Here is a 17,520-nt window from a genome sequence, read left to right as displayed (position 1 = left end):
TACAGGAAATTACACTGAATGAAAAGGCGTGTGAACAAAGCTCGGCAGCAGATTCAAATATGTGCAACGACAGGAAATGTAAGCAGTACAGTAAGCACAGGTTTTCTTTGAACCCCCTCCTTCCATAGCACTCTTCTCCCTAGGTGTCCTGTGTGCAGAAGGTAACAGGAAGTAAGGGTCTAAGACTTTAGTTCATTTCAGGTGATCCACAAATAGCCAGAAACAAATTTTTCTTCAGCTGTTTCTCTTTATTATTTTTTCATCCACATGTTATTGCTGTTAAGCTCCCTGCCACGTGTAATGTTGGGAAAAGCCTGATTTCTGTGTTTTGCCTGTACACCTGCAACTTTACACTCCCCCCCTGTGACCTTGTGTGCTTTACCCCTCATCTCCATTTAGATTCACTTCTACTCGCAGAAGGTGGCACTTTATTCGACACCATTAACAAGGCAACAGAAACCTTATAAACGTGAAGTTAAACAGCTACTGCTTTTCATCGTCCGTCGTTCTGATTATTATCTGTAGCATTTTCTTCAACATTTTATGATTTCATTTATAAAATGTCAGACATTTAAAGTAACTCAGTTTATTGAATTTTTCAATCTGGTTTGATCTATGGTGGTACATTTTGGCATTTTCATTTCAACTTCATACAATTATTTCTTTTATAACTAAACTGTTGGGATGAGAGTGCAGTTTGATTCACTTTAAACTACTCGAGGTCCTTTTCTCTCGATTGAATGCCAACAATGTTCCCACCGTTTAGGTTAATTCACCCTGAAAACGAAAGCAGATTTGTTGGGTATTCAAGATTTGACAAAGATAGAAGCAAAGAAGAGAAAATCCATCTGCCAAGCTGTCTTTCTCCAAGGTCCTCTCTGATTCCCCAATTATCTTCCCATTCAGTATCTTGTAACAGACTCCCCACTCAGACGGGCGCAATCCATTACTTTCACGGTCATTAGCTTCATGTCGAGTTTCTCAAAAAGAAAATGCTTTTAATTCAAAAATCCCCTTTGGTTTTAAAGGATTGCATCCAAAACAAATCAATTGAATACACGGAATACCTGCAGACATTCCACTCATTTTCCCAGCAGTGCTTTAAGGCCCACGAAATGCAAGTAAGAAAAAAACCATTCTAAAACCCACTAACCTCTGAGAGTACAAAAACATAATGCACAGCGCTACACAGCTGTGCGCAGACCGCAACACATCATTTTCCATTTTTACTGACTTTCTTGTTCTTTACTTTCTGCCCACCATTACCCGTCGGGTTCTCCTGCAGAAATCGAGGCTTCTCCCAACATCAAAATCACAAGCATTTGCATGGTCATCGTGTATCTTTAGTTTGTACCACAGTGAACCATCATACAAAATAATCTTTTAACGTCGACTACTAGCAAAAATAAAACGTGTTCCCTCGTTGGCTTTGAATTCTACGCTAAATTGACTTTAACAGTGCAAGAGGTGCTACATGTATTCTGCTAAACATTCTAGTCACTAAAAAGTAAATTAGCTCATTATTTTATTACAAAAATACTAAATCTCTCCACAGGCTAATCATCTGTACAATAGAGTACTTTCCAGGAACTGGTATCAGCTACTGTGTGCCTGTACTGTGTCACAAGTGGGTGGAACGATTAAAGGCCCTGAAATAGAGCCCAGTGCAAACATAGGAGGGTCTGATAGTAAATATTAGATTAAACGCTGATTGCAGAAGATGATGGAAGTTTTCCAGGAGATCAATAGCTCCTAGCTCCGCTGAGGGATGTTAGGGTCTTCTTGGCTGCTCTCCAGCAGCTCATCCTCAGAAAAGCTGATGTGAAGGCAGGTATCATTCATCGGGGAGAAGGGCAGCGGGTGGCCACAAGTGTCCGACTGTGAAGTGAGGGTGGGGGCTTCAGTGGGATACGACTCAGCGGCTGAGAGAACGGTTTCCCCCCTCTCCTCCAGGGGACTGTTACAGCCGCTGGAGGCTGTTAAAAATGTCCCACGGTCCCCGAACAGGTCGTCGTCGTCACGCAGGGGCGACAGCAGGGACTTGGTTTCGGAGCGCACGCCCGAGTCCTCGCTGGTGGAGCAGGAGCTGCTCTCGCCGTTGCTCAGGGAGTGGAAGTCACCGGATGACAGCGAGCTGGGGGTGATGTCAGGGAACGAGACGCTGCTGCTGCGGCTGGGGGCTGCGTCGTTAGAGGTGACCTCTGCGGGCGTAGGCGCAGCTGCGACCTCTGACCCTGGAGACAATGTCCTGCTAGCTCTCTTGCGGTTCACGGAAGGTGGAGGAGGGTCGAGTTTGGGGATTATCTGCCTGCACCTGTCGGTGAGAAAACAGAGGCACCGGTTAGTGAATCCTTCAACCGGCTAACATGTTGAGAAACAGTAGATTCATGAGCACATTTTCTGTTGTTGTTTTTTTGTTTTTTTTGCTTATTTATATTCAGCATAATTTTCTACATTATTAGTAGAAGAATGCACCTTGAGCCAGTTTTGCTCCATCAGTCACATTATACTCCATTAACCTGAGTGCACTGTGGTGTAAGCTGCTACTACACGACACAGTGACTCTGTCTCTGGCTCCCTGTTGTTCCGGCTGTCTAGGAACTTATCTACGTCCCACAGCTTCTCTGCTGGGGAAACGGAGGGACGGGCGAAGAAAAAGAGCCAAAGACTGCGGGAGGGGAAGCGTAAAGAAGCAAGGAAAAAGCTGCAGGCTTTACCCCAACACGCAAACCCGAAATAGCTACATTGCTCACTCTGATTTTACCACCATAACATCATGACAAGCACCAGTGCTCACAACCACACTCAATTATAGGCATTCTCTTGGAAAATGATTCCTGACAAACATCCGATAACAAGCCTCACTTCCTCCCCGACTCCTCCCATTTACATTATAACTGTGGCTGCTAACTTCGTTCCCCCGAGAAATCTGGTCCGTGGGTGAATCCTGGGCTGAGTAATGAACTTATGTGACCTAATGATGTATTTACCGTCTCCACACGAGGATGATGATGACAGCTACAGTAATGATGGGGAAAACATCTCCTGAGATAATTATCCGCCATTTCCTACACTAACAAATGGAGCAGCACAACGTAGCACAGGAAGGTAAAAGTCAACCTGAACTCCACTGACTCCAAAGGCACAGGGGGGTATCATTAGTTAGCCAGTGTAGCTGTGGGGATTGCAATGCAGATGAAGAAAAATGTAGCAATGAAAGGGCCGGCATTCAAAGGTTGTGGTTCCCTGAGAATGGAGCCGACTGCTTTAGGATCCCTCGACTTTTCCTCAAAGGACAGCATGTGGTAACTTTTTTATTTTCAGTTAAATGTATTGGAAACGGTTTTTATGGACTGACGCAAAATGTGGCACCTGCATCAACGGTGGCCACAGGCTGAGTTTTAATGAGGTTAGCAGGTTAACATTTGTGGTTTTCCATGAAACGATGTTAAGAAATTTTTGGTGGAGACATTCATGTTTATACTCAAAGTAGCACACATAGTGAGCCCTAAAGGCAAATGAATCCACTTGATTCTTACTCATATTTAGCTTCTTTTTGGGCTGGTAGGTTCACTGTTCACGCACAATCTGCTCAGTTAACGGTTTGACTCTGCAGCAGGTTTAAATGGTGTTATTTTTAAAGTGCTGCCAAGTTGTGGCTTGGATTCCAGCTGGATTGAGCATCAGGCTATTTTCTTTTCCTCTGCTTTCTGTCACTGTTTTGATTTAGCACTACTCTGGAAGACCAGGACATACAACTGGGATTGGGGTTGTCAACAGAACCGATACTGCTGATATCTTTCAATACCAAAATTCTGAAAATGTGACAGTACTTTTGTGTTTTTGCCTTAAGTACTGTAGCAGGCCTTTGTACTGAAGCTGTGAATCTTCTGGAACTGAACGAGATGAAATATGCCAGGAAGTGTTTTAGTTTATCCTCACTTGCTAAAGAAATAAAACACGAACACACACAAGCACAGGATAAACTACACTTGGAAGATTGTGACTAGTACAGCTGCTGTAATTGCTTTGCCACGCTCATTAATAAGAAGGCTGGTATGGAAGTACTTAGTATTCGAGGTAGATGACCAACGAATTCGTCAACCAATTTGCCAAAGGCAAAATGTAAAAATGCTGTCATGTCATTGCAAGGGACGAGGAAATAGTTCCAATACTTTACCGAACCACTTAAAACAACTGACATTCAACAGCATCCAAAGTTAAGTCAGCTATAGTGCTGATTGGCTAAATTAAAGTAAATTATTGCTTCAATAAATGCTTAAACTAATGTTAATGTATATAACATTACAACTTGTAATATTAACATTTTAAATAAATACTCTGCCAACACCATTTTGTACCATCTGTATTTTAAAGTTACAGTGTGTAAAATCTCACCACTAGATGTCAGTAGATTTCTTTACCCTTCCCAATTCAAGAGCACAATCCTAGCCATGGTGGCCACTGTTTATTTGTATTGAGTGTCAGTCTGCTAACCCTTTCTGCTGTGAGTGAAACTTTGACATTTAGCAAATAAGCTCTCATACATTATGAGAATGTAATCAAGTTGTTTATCAGAGCGAAAGTGTGATTTGTAACATACATGAGCCTAACATTAGCTGGCATGACGTTAGCTTATAACCAGCTGTTGTTGTTGTATAAAACATGTATTATCCTTCACATCTTGAGTCTGAAGAGCTAATTTAAATTTTATTATTATGTAACATAACAGCTTTCATTCCATATTATGTAGAGCTGCAGAGTGTTAGTGATTAAACAGTAGATACTTTGATAAGAAAATACTGAAAAAAGGTCACTGAACTTTAAAAATCCAATGCTCAGTTAGTCCCGTTAGGTGTACAGAATACAAGATGAGCTAAGGACTGGGGTCAGACTTTTGACTGTGAAATGGCCCACAGTAGCCCACAGTGATCAAGTCGTCCAGTGCTCATTATCCTATAAAGTTGTACAAAGTCAAGTGATTATTATGAGAGTACCTGCAATGACAGTACAAACACAGTTCAAAAGAGAACATGAGTGCTTACTTCTGGTGTATCATTTGATCAGCAATTAGATTCAGTTGATTTCACTGTGGATTTATCTTTTTTTTCACAATGCAGCTGGAAAACTACTACTTCCACTACTTCTAAATTGAGGCAGGGCACAAAGACAAGCACAGTCACAATTCCCGGCTGATCCCAAGCTAACCAGCAGCAAATGACTCCTCAGCAATCTTCTACGCATCCAACTGGAATCTCATATAGGGTGTGATATTAAAACTAGTTTAGTTGTTGTGCATCTGCCAGCTGCTTTGGATTCCACCCCAGCTCCTCCCTTAGTGCTGTGTGTGACTTAATTGTCATATTGGTCAGTGACTGCCACTCGGATCTGTGCTGCAGGTCTTGCTGCTGCTATGGGAGGAATGCTCCCCGTTGGCCTTTCCACGTTTCATAAATGCTGATTAATGTAAATTAACTCTGATGTAAATACAGTTCTGTTTTGACTGTAGTGGTCCTGACTGAACTTGATTAATTACAAGATTTCTGATGGTTTCTTTAATAGCTGCTTGTCACACATGCAGCAGAACAGTACGTGAGACCTCTGGTGCTTTATGGCGGTGGATGGTCTTCTCAGATTCTCTCGGTAAATCAAAACATGCATGTGACAAAAACACACACTCACACTCTAAAATATCTCACAGAGCCGACTCTAACAGATCGAGTCTAAGACAGGTACATAAAGATGTGCCGCTCCTCCAGCCCTGCTCTGACAGTTTTACAGCTCAGGCCAAACCTCCACAGATAAAATAATACCACGTCTTGACAAGAACGTTTCCTCTCTTCTGGCAAAACCGGGAGAGACAAAACAATCCAACAAAAGGTGGAAAACAGAGACAAAAGTGCTGTGCATAAAACATTTGTGACTCATTGATTACCTCAATGCTAATGCGGCTTCTAAATTTGCAGAAGCACATTTGAATGTAAATAGAGGTTACGCAGTCATTAGCAGAGAAATCACTGGTGAGACCTACGCACGAGCCAGCGAACACCCACACTGTTCATCCACTGCATGCACAGCCTCATGCTTGTGCCACAGACACATGCTCCACATGCTGGTTACCATGAGTAATACTCACATAGAGGGAGGAGAAGGGGCAGAGAAGAGGAGGAAGAGGAAGAGAGGAAGGGGGCTTAGGCAGTGGGAGAGAGCTCCCCGGGCTCCCAGGGAGAAGCAGGTTGGTGCGGTAAACGATGAGAGGGATGGGGATGGGGACAGGGCGATGAAAGGCATGAGCTGGGGGGGTTTAAGGCAGTGGCTGATGATATCTCATTAGGAAATGAGGGATGATTAGAGGAAGAAGAGGATGAGCAGGAGCGGGTCCTCACACCTGTACCAAAGAGAGGCCACAATTAGACGACAGAGAGTCGGGGAGCTATGCATGTGGAAGGAATAACAGCTAAAAGGTTTTGGATTTGAACATTTCCATCATTGGTACCCTCCGTGGTAATATCTAATACCACACAGTAGCAGACACGAATGTAGATATTCGGTTGAGCAGCTGGGTGTGGAAGTATTTTCCCCCATTCTAAACTCAACTTCAACAATTCAATAATAACTTCGGTGTTACATAAGGTGGAAACATGCACTTCCCTGACTAGAGCAAAGGTTTTTCCATCAGTCTGACTTGGTGCGTGGCGCTGAATACAGCTGCAAATGCCAGCAAGAGGTGAAAATCAGAGAGATAGCGCATTCAAAATGCTTTGTGGAAAATATGCATTTTACAAAAGTCACCTTTAGCTGACCTGAAATCCAAAGGTAGCATTGCAAAGTACTGCATGACCTCAATTCCAAAAAACCTGGAGTGCTGTGTAAAATGTAAATAAATACACAAAGCAAATCTCACAAACCCATATTTTACTTGCAATATAATGTGGAAAACATAACCAATGTTTAAAATGAGAAAATGTACCAATTTAAACAAAAAATAGGGTCATTCTGACGTTGATAGTAGCAACACATCTTTTAAAAAAAGCTGTGAAGTTGGGAAGGGGCCATGTTCACCATGGTTTAACAATACTCGATAAACATCTGGGAACTGAAAAGACCAGGTGCTGGACTTTTGGGAGAGGGATGTTGTCCCGTTCTTTTGTGATATATGAATCTAACTGCTCAACAGTCCTGGGTCTTCTTTGTCATCATTTTTATTTCATAATGGACCAAATGTTTTAAATTAGTAAAAAGTCTGGACAGCAGGCAGGGCAGCACCTGGACTTTTCAACTACGAAGCTGTGCTGTTTAATAGCTGCAGTAAGCGGTTTAGGATTGTCTGTCTAAAATATGAAATGCCTTCCTTGCAAAACCTGTTTGCACCTTTCAGCACTCATGATGCTTTTGAGATGTGCAAACTGCAAATTATGCAGACAATAATGCACCCCCAATACAATCAGAGATGCACTTTCTATTCTTTACTCCAGAGAATGCAGTGTCCATGTTTTCCAAAAATAATTTTAGTTTGTCCAACCGCAGAACAATTTTACAGTTTAATTTAGTCTATTTGAAATGAGGGTTGGTTCAGAGAAGACAGCAGAATTTCTGGGCCGTGTTCACATATGGGCACTTTGTTGAATGTTAGAGCTTTAACCTCTATTTGTGGATGGCAAAATGAACTGTGTTTACAGACAAATACTTTTGGAAGTGTTCTTGAGCCCACGCAGTGACTTAAAAGACAGAATCACGCCTGTTTTTAATGCCTTGCTTCCTGAAGGCCAGAAGATATGGAAATCTAGTATTGATTTTTATCCTTCTTTCTTACGCACAGAGATTTCTCCAGATTTTCTTAATGTTTTGACAATGCTATGTACTACTGATGATGCTTTTCTCAAATTCTTCACAATTTTACATTATTCTGAACTTTTCCACAATTTGTAGCACCAGGTTTTTGCAGACCAGTGAAACCACTACCTGTAAAAACCATGTTACTGACCTGTTAACCTAGTTATTCCCCCCAACAGCTGTTTCTTTGTAGTGCTACTTACTTTTCCAGCCTTTTTGGCTTTTGTCAAATTCAAAAAGCGCTAATACCATTTTACAGAATTTTGTTCGTTTATTTACATTTTCACAGCAATTCTAACATTTTTGGAATTTACTTAAAACTGAAAGGATTACTGTCATTCACTGTGCTGGTTATTCTGGCACTATAAGTTACTGCATTTTTTCATGTATTGTAATCTGTAAAAACTGGACAGAACACAAAACCTTGAGGCCTGTCAATTGCCTTAGAACAGCAATGCAAGTCAACTACTTTAGGCATGCATAAATAATGTCAATAATTACCTCGCTTGAAAATAATTTGTGGTTAAATTAAAAACTTGCAGAGAAAACAAAAGCTGCTGGTGTAGCTACAGTAAAATATCTCCAAGCTGCTGTCGCTTTGCTGCTAGCTTTCTACATGCTACGTTAGCGATCCTGCTAGCAGCTAATGATGTATGGTTTGAACTGAAATGTGCCAGCTCTGACATCCAATCCAATCCAGTTTTTCGAGTCAGGACTGAACTGAGCTCACGACTGGACTCCATTAGATTGGATTGGTGCATTGCTACTTGGTGGCACATGATAAATCTGCAAAGTAGTGATTAATTTTCCTTCCATAACTCAAAAATATCACAAAAACAAAATATCTTCTTAATAAAAAACTTTCCACAGACAAGTCTATTACTTGAGACATGGTTAGTAGATGGAGTACCAGTGCCTTTTCCCTGAATTATTTTACTACCAAAGATATGTGACAGCCTTTTCACTGTCTGTTCTTGAACTAATAAATCTCACATGAAAATAAACGAACAGAGCGGAGAGAGGAGCAAAGGCTTTTTAAAACATTTATTTACAACCTAAGTACACATGACTAATTTTTTAACCATTAAATAAAAAGGAACAAAGCAGTCAATCACGAAGAGAAAGAAGAAAAGAAGTAGGACGTGTAAACTCAAAGGGGACGCTGGGCCTTTGTAAAAGCGTCTTGTTTTTCTACAGAAACTAACACTTAACCCCAGTCGAGGGTGTTGGTGAGATGTCCGTGTGGGACGTTTAAGTTTGTAGATGGACGAACGTTAAAGTCTGCAAAACTTCAAAATTCCACTAATTTTTCTGAAAAGCAGAAACCTGCCAATTTGAGTGCCTGTCAAAGCTCATTCTTACAAACTTTCCAGCTTTGCAGACATCACATTCAGCCCAATCTGAGTCCGAAGGCACGAATGAATCTTGCTGAAAAACTGTCAAAAAACATTACAGTAACTGTTTGTGAAAAACAGCATGTAAATTCAGCGGACAGTATGGGTTCTGCCCAAATGCCTAAAACCATTATCCAGTACGCTCCCATCACATTTGTGCAATCAAATTATCAGCCGGCGAGGTCTGATAGTGCAGCTCGGAAACAGAGACCATGATGTGATGAAGCAGCAAAATGAAGAAAAGATGGAGGAGAAAGGAATATCATGAGATAGGTCAGGAAATGTGATTATGCAACATGCAGTCCTGTCGGAGAGAGTGGAAGAGAATGCAGTGTATACAGTGCAGTGTATGCCACGGGAAAGTATGACTCACTTGTGAATATAAGCTGGCTACTATATGTTTCTGTCTGAGCTCTGTGTGGGCAGGCTGCAGCTTTTAGCAGCATTGTGGCTCAAGGGATGTCAATCTTTGGTCTGTCTACCACTTTGGTCCAGGTAGAGATATCTCACTAACGTATGGATTGACTCAACATTTTGTACAAACGTCCGTGCACTCAGGAGTCTCCGCTCACTTTAGTCATCCTCTTACTCAGCTCAAAGTTGTGGCAACAAAGTGTATTTTAAGCCTACTATAACATCCTGTTTTGATCCCACTCGTGTTGTGTAAAGGTTGACTCACTACACGGCTGGCTATACACAGAACGCTATAAGCGGCAACATAAAGCACCGGGGACAGCTGGCGAGCTGAAGAACACACATATGCATTTGTAGGATAACGCGTGGCGATTTTGCATTAACAGTGCCAATAGATTCTGTCACTCTGCTTGACCAGTGCTAGATATGGGAGCAAGGGAGGGCGGGGAGGGGGGTAAAGATGAGATGGGAGGGAGAAGATGGCACTGGAGGACCTGTCTAGTCATTCGCAGAACATAAAATTGGGCCACTCAGGCTGTAAACATTGATCCGCTGGGGAAATCCAGAAAACAAAAGCAAATGGAAGCAATAAAATTTGCTATGCAGCGGGTGGGGGAGGGCAGACACAGGAGGAATCTCACTGCGTCAAAGGTAATGCAAAGGAGTTTGGCAAACGGGTGGGGTGGGGGGACACAATAACACAAAGGAGATGAAGTTTCCATTTTTCCACTGCCGCCCCCACCTCCCCTCTATTTTTCCTATGCTGTAGCAAATTTACAAGATCTGGCTGGGCTACATAAGCTTCATCACATCACCTAATCTAAACAGCAAAAAAGGTCAAAACTGTTTGTTGTGTATTTCTTCTTCTTCTGCTCAGCAGTAACCCTGACTTTCATCCCTTTTGTATGTCGTTTGTGTAAGAGCCGGGCATCAAATTTCAAGATTGCTTTTTACATAAAGATGATGTCACTCAGGAGAGGACGCTAACACAAGCCAATACAGGAGGAGGAGGATGAGGAGGAGGGTGGCAGCCAGAGAAAAGTCACTTTGGTGGTAAGTTCCTGAGCTACTTCGTCTTTTAAAATAGAAAATGTGGTGGGGCAGTGAAACAGCGGGAGCGAGAGGGCCTTGCATGCGAGCCGCACACTCCCAGAAGAATTCAATATTCAGATGGAAATGTACAGTAACAGGACGCTTCTCTTTGGAAGACGTCTGAGGTTAACCTTTGTTTTTTCTTTTGCTTATGCAAAAAAAAAAAAAAGATAGTAGCAGGGTAGAGTTTCAGGTTGTGAATGGATGTGAGTGGGGACTGGCTGGGACGAAACCACAGGCTATGAGTCTGGATAAGCACAAGCAATCTGCCAGGTCAACTTCCCATTTTCCTCCTTCACTGTTTTGAAATCATCTTAAAGATGCTCTGTAGAGCCAATTTAAGTGTGTGAATGAAAGGAAAAGGAAACTGGATAAAAAGGAAATTACTAAAAGAGTTTATCCTGACTGAGAACTCTCCTTGATCTTTTGTAGTAAAAGTTTAGAGCAGGAGGGGTTTTAAGAGCATTTAAACCTAATTAAAAAGTGATTATACACAGTAGTTCTATATATGTTTCAAGGCATGTGTGTGTGTGTGTGTGTGCGTGCACAGGTATCACTGGGCGGCATGCCAGACAATTTAGATGCCGAGTCAAAGGTAAGGTAGTAAAAGCAATTCACAAGATAAAATGTGCAAGCGAAAAATGGAGCCTCGAGGAAGCCTGAAAAGCAAAACACATTAATAATGAATTATTGCAAGAAAACGATCACATTTACTGTCCTTATTCTCTCGATGTGTGGTTTAATGGCTTCTCAACATGAGTTTGTTTCATGAAACAGAAACACGAGGCCAGAGTTTAGAGCTGATGGAGTTTCGTGTGTTTCTCTTAAATCTCATTCCCTCTCACGAGCAACTCCAATCCCCTCTTTGTTCGTCTAACCCGAAACCTTCTCTCCCCCGTGTTCTGTAATCCCCTGACTGCAGTCACACTTTGATTAGCTGGAGGCGTTTTCTGCTGAGTCGAGCTGTTCCCCGCTAATAACACTGAAAGCTAGCGGATGTGTATGTCGCTGCGTAGCCTGGTTACCCCAAACACAAACTGACATAAGCAGCACGCATGGCCATTAAAGGTCAGCAAGTTAGACGAGGATATGTGTGCTAAATGTCAATCTATACTCCTTAGTTTAACTTAACAGGAGAAACAGCTAATGCTGTTCAGTCCAAAGTTAGCAAAACCCGCCTGCTAGCGTCGTTAAAGGTTACCAATCCAATCAACTTCTTTGAAACAAAGTTCTGCTTGTTATTACTTTTCCGTTTGTTATAATACTCCACATCCTTCACATTTAACTCTAGAATACTGGTATACAGAGTTAATGCTGACTGCAAGGTGACTAGGTCCTGTGGCTGCACACTAAGCCTAAATCCTCACCACTCTTCCACCGTGCTTGACAGTTGGAATGAGTTCCAATTTGGTTTGTTTTTCACCAAATGTGCCACTGTGCATTAAACCAAACACCCCTCCACCTGTCCAAATGAGATTTTTGCAGAATTCTCAAGATTTGTTTTGGTGCAACTTTGCAAACCTAAGCCATGCTTACGCATTCTTTTTAGAGAGAAGAGGCTTTCTCTTAAAAACCCTTCCAAACAAGTCATACTTTTCCAGCGTTTTTCTAATCGTACAATCATGAACTTTAACATTTAACATGCCAACTGAGGCCTGTCGAGACTGAGATGTAGCTGTTGGCTTTTTTTGTAGTTTCTCTGAGAATTGCATAGTCTGACCTTGGGGTGAATTTGCTCCTGGGAAGGCTGGCAAGTGTGTGGAATATTTTCCACTCTTAAATAATCGTTCTCACTGTAGGATGATGGACAACTTGTGTGGAAATGGCTTTATAACCCTTCCCAGATTGATGACAGCAACAATTGCCTCTTTGAGATCAGAGCTAATGTCCTTCCTCCTCGCCATTTCGTTAACACACACACTTGAATGCTCGAGACCAGCAAAACTGCCAAAACGTTTGCTTTTAGAGAGGTGCTCACACTTGCTGATGATGAATAAATCAAATGCATTTGATTAGCAGCACCTGGCTGCTAATTACCCTCTTAACTCCTTTAGAAGCAATGAAGGTGTAGATAAATTTTTATGCACAGCATGTGCATTTGAACTTTTACTAATTAAATAACTACACAGTGCAATATGGCATCTGTAGTTGTTCATCTGAGGTTGAATTTTACTTTATTTTAAGAGCCACATAATTTTTGTTCTTATCTCCTGATATGTAAAACGACTGATTGACTATACACGCCGTATTTCTCTTCTGTCATCATGGACATGTGAGATGGATGAGCAAAATCTCCACGCCCCACCACTATCTGGTGGATACATCGCTGCTGTTATTACCAACAAACAGTGCTATGTTGATCACACTGCTGTGAAGGCACAGACTCTGAACTGTTAGTGGCAGGGCTTTGCCTAGACTAGATAGCCAAGGAATTTTCATATACCAAATTCCCCCCTCAGGCAACTGCATGTGATGTCCTCCACTCTCTGAATTCTTGTATAAAAGAATTCTCACTCTTGTGTATTTGAGGAAGTGATATGAACAATTTCCCAATGCTGGGATAAGCCAATTTGTTTTTTGTAATAGCGTTACAGCAAAACAGAAATTTCCTTTAATGTATATGTAACTGCTTCACTCCAGCCACCCAATATTGTCTTTTTCTTTACAATAAACATGAAGACAGCAGTCTTACTTTTCATCCATGCTGGCAGAGTTTCGGGATGTGAACGGGACAATCTCATTGCCGGACATCTCCTTGTCTTCCACAGCGCCATTTGCTCTGATGAAGGGGTCCAGGTCATTGTTGGCTGAGGCTGGTGGTTTGACGCCGCTCTCCATGTTAAGCAGGTTGAGGTAGGACTCAGCACAGCCCACCTGGGTGGGCGACAGGGGCGAGGTTTCGAACAGCCGTGAGGGCGTGGAGGTGATGAGGTGGTCCAGGGTCTGACTGTAGTGATTCTTCAGATTTAAGGACAGGGACTTTGCTGATGCTGAAACTAAGCCACCTGATGACTGCTGGCCATCTGAGAAAAACAGAAAAAATGGGAGACAAATCAACAAGAGGTATAATGACACGAGTCACCTGTAACCAGCATGCAGACTTTTTGGAATAGTTTGTTAAGATTTCTAACTCTCATTATAGAAAAAGATCTGGTTGTGCACTGATCTCAGGCCAGCCGCACCTGAGGTCAGCAAGATTTTCTCTAAGCCAACACAACTAGTATAGAGACTGACAGCTCTGCCTCTAGTTAGTTTACCCATTCTTTTAGCTGAAAAAGAACAAAGAATAAAGGCTGTTTTCATCACCTTCTCACTGAGAAGTAAGATATTGCTGAGGGGAAGTGTTTTTAATCCACTGCGCACAGTATGATTTATGCCACTGTGCGTTACACGGGAATGCGTGGGGGGGGGGGATAACACAGTATGGGGTTGATGCATGGTTCTCGATTTTAATTTTCAAGCCTGTATAAAAGCGCAGTAGTCCTTTCAATGTAAAATGTCATCTGTCGGGCTGGCAGCCACACACTCCTTTTCAGTTTGGTTAAATTTCTCCAGGCTGAATTGCTCGACAGTTTATGCTGAAATTTCATCTTCCATCACCACAAGCACAGATGACAATGCTGGCAGGCGCGGGAAATCGGTGAGTGAGCGTGGCTTGTGTCGTGACTTTGATCCACAGGCCGAAAAAAAAAGGAGTGAGCAATCAAGACCGCAGCACATAGACAACCTGACCTGACATCAAATTACTCAAAAGGCAACATGCTGTTCTCAGCAGTCACCCCTCCAGTCGCCTACCGTGTCCATTAGCTTGCAGCTCCTGTTGCGGCTGCCCTGGGTGTGTTGCTTTCAGGGCGCGGGCCTCCAGCTCTTTCAGCTGCTGCACGAGCAGGGTCAGGTGTTGCAGCAAATCCCTGTTCTGCAGCAGCAGCTGGTGGACGCGGGCCTGAGCCTCGATACGAGCGGCGGTCTCTGCTGCCACCTGATCTTTCAGCAGCTGTACCTGGAGAGAGAACAAAGGCCGAGGTGTGTTTTGTTTGAGTGGGAACATTTCTGACCTGAGCGTGCAAAATGGAAACATAAACAGTGTTCTTATACATCGCACCCGGCATAAGCTCCAGAATTTTGCGGAGACAAATTTAGATTTACGTTACTTTCTATATTTATAATAACTAGACTGCAATGGGAAGTGCTGACATTCTAGCTGTTTGGGTCTAAGACTGACTAAGTGGTTGGTGCAGAAGACTTACTGCATTCAAATGTTTTGTTATCATCATTTGTGTGTCTATGTTTCAGCCCAGGCAGTGAGATATTAAGCTGCAATAACTGTCCTTCCATTACTGTGTCAGTTCTGCCCTCTAGTGGGACAACATTAATATGAGAAACACAGAGAAGCAGGTAATAAACTGTTTGTTGCTGTTTTCTCATTATGCAAATTCGGAATGTGCTCTGGGGTGAAGCAGAGAAAAGTCTACCTTATTTTTGTGCATTATCCATGTACGTTTCTAAATAGGCCAAAGGAAGTTTAGTCATTTTTGCCATTAGGCAAATTCACAGCATGAGCCAGGATCAACCTAAAAAGTTACTGGCAATAGCAAAAATCATTTATTTTAATTCTGAGTAATGAAATGCCATCTTCAAAGTGCCTCTAATAATCTGAAATCCTGCTGGTAGAAGACGATAATAAAAAAACATAAAAGAATATTTTTTAAATGTTAGTTATTTATGAAGTGTGAATAGAGACATTTACCACTTAATATCTGACGTGCAGCTAAGTCCAGTTACAGTGAATCTCATCATAAAGCTCTGCATCTGTATTTTTATTACATGTACAGCAGAGGATTAAAAAGTATTCTGTACTTTGGGATTTTTGTGTATGTGTCTAATGCTGTACACCCTGTAATACTGTGTGTATATGATTCTTACCTGAGCAACAGCCACGTGTGTGTGCTGCTGCTGCTGCTGCAGCTGCTGCTGAAGAAGCTGCAGGTAGTGCTGTGATGCCAGCGGAGTAATAGAAGGAGAGCAAGGGCTGCTGGGAGTAATGCCTTGGGATGTCACAGTGAAGAGGGACCTTCGATCGAAGTCCTAACCCCAGACAAACAACACGGAGAGAAAAAAAACACACTTATTGATGAAAACAGGCTGGCTTGGGACGAAGGTATGAGGTTTGAGCCTTCAGAACCCACGGAGCTGCTAGCTGCATGTCCTAGCTGCATAACATGACCTATTTATAGACCTTGGACAGATTAATGCAATTACCATACTAGCGGGATATAGACTTTCCTGTTCTGTCCCCAAGACCAAGATAGTCATCCACTGAGCTCCCGAGGGGCCCCTGCTGTAATGCCACTTCTATAAGCTATATGCTCATTACCATATGATCTTCTCATTTCCTTCCATCCTGCCTCCATCTGTCCTATAACACATTTTTAACGATTTTCCAGATGATCTCTGGTAGCATAAAAATTTCCTGGAGATATAGGGCATTCCTTAAGCAGCTTTTCACTTCCCCTCCTGCCTTGCACAGTAAGAAGGGCAGATAGGTTGTGGGTTTCTGCATCTGGGGTATTTGCAGTCATCAAGAAATGGAGGTTGTGTGTGTGTCTGTATGTGTGGTGATGGTTTCATGACAGAACATACATATAAAACATATAAAACACAAGATTTATATGTGTATAATTACACCACTTATTATTACTAAAATGAAATGAAATGAAAAGAAAATGCCACATCTCACCACTAGAGGGCGGGCAGAACACTGTAATGTACTTTCAAGTTCAGGCAGATTTTTATGAGAGGCAGCTCACTGGTATTACATTAAAGATGAGGTTTTAGCTCTAATGTATCAATGTATCTAATGTTGCTCTCACAAGTTCTGACACTGACACATAGCAAGTCTGCTTTACCACATTTTTAATCAACTATGAGCAACAAACTATAGTGATCATAACTTTATGAACACACCATTTTGTTCATTTTACACAAGAGCTTTCCATTTTAGTCTCTAACATCCTTGCTATTTTTGAAGTTGATGGGAATTAATAAAAACAATGTCACATGCTTCAAGCCACCACTGGGATAGGCTATGGCCGGCACCTTAGTAACCAGTAACCAACAAAATGCACAACAAAAAATAAATTTTGTTTACAGCCTGTTTTTTGGCTAATTAAAATTTGAATCATCATAGTTAACACGGGACACGGGAAGTTAGCTAGCTAGAGCTAGAGCGCATCACCTTTGCAACTCTTTTGTTCAAATAGAGGCAAACAAGCAAACCAAAAAACAAGATGGCGACATAAGGCCCTGGTTTCACAGACTCAGAGGAAAAACATATCAAATGGTAAGAGGCTGATGGCAGACACTGTGAAACTGATTGCTAAAACTCTATTTGCATAGGCCTACAACCAGTCAGTGACCCATCCCCTGCCAGTAGGCAAACAGTTGCTGGAAGCTGTTGGTACTTGGTAGATGAAATTGGTGTCAAAGAGGTACAAAGTGCTGTGCTGAAAAATTCTCTGTGATATCTTTGGTTGTTTGGTAGCTGTTTGCCGCAGTTACCCATGGTTTGGATGTAAGTTTGCATGTCTACAAACACTTGCTAACTGCTCTACGAGCAGATACTGGTAAACGTGCAACACAAACTAGAAATGGAAAACGTTGGCCTTGAAAGTAAAAGCTGGGCACAACTTTTACTCTGAAGAGGTTTGTGTCAAACAGCGTGGGTTTCACTACCGCCTGCAGACAAGCTTTCTTTCATACGAACTACAGGCAACAAAGTGTTAGCAAC

General features: G+C 42.1%; 1 protein-coding gene across 2 annotated transcripts in view; it reads right to left on the bottom strand.

The window, feature by feature from the left end:
* Positions 1 to 227: 227 nt before the first annotated feature.
* The window catches only part of si:dkey-34e4.1 (carboxyl-terminal PDZ ligand of neuronal nitric oxide synthase protein), a 51,330-nt gene continuing 34,037 nt past the window's right edge, over positions 228 to 17,520 (bottom strand). The window contains exons 8-11 of one of the 2 annotated variants that reach the window (XM_040000221.1): positions 15,657 to 15,818; positions 14,529 to 14,733; positions 13,426 to 13,756; positions 228 to 2,314 (exon numbers count right to left, since the gene is read on the bottom strand). In XM_040000221.1, coding sequence (XP_039856155.1) covers positions 1,753 to 2,314; positions 13,426 to 13,756; positions 14,529 to 14,733; positions 15,657 to 15,818 — 1,260 coding nt within the window. In that variant the 3' untranslated portion in view covers positions 228 to 1,752. Of the gene's footprint in view, positions 2,315 to 3,559; positions 6,389 to 13,425; positions 13,757 to 14,528; positions 14,734 to 15,656; positions 15,819 to 17,520 lie in introns of those variants that run through there. The other variant, XM_040000222.1, reaches the window with a different exon arrangement.

Source organism: Simochromis diagramma, unplaced genomic scaffold, assembly GCF_900408965.1.
Source record: "Simochromis diagramma unplaced genomic scaffold, fSimDia1.1 OVJJ01000596.1, whole genome shotgun sequence".
Lineage (NCBI taxonomy): Eukaryota > Metazoa > Chordata > Actinopteri > Cichliformes > Cichlidae > Simochromis > Simochromis diagramma.
This window is presented reverse-complemented; position numbering and strand designations above follow the sequence as displayed.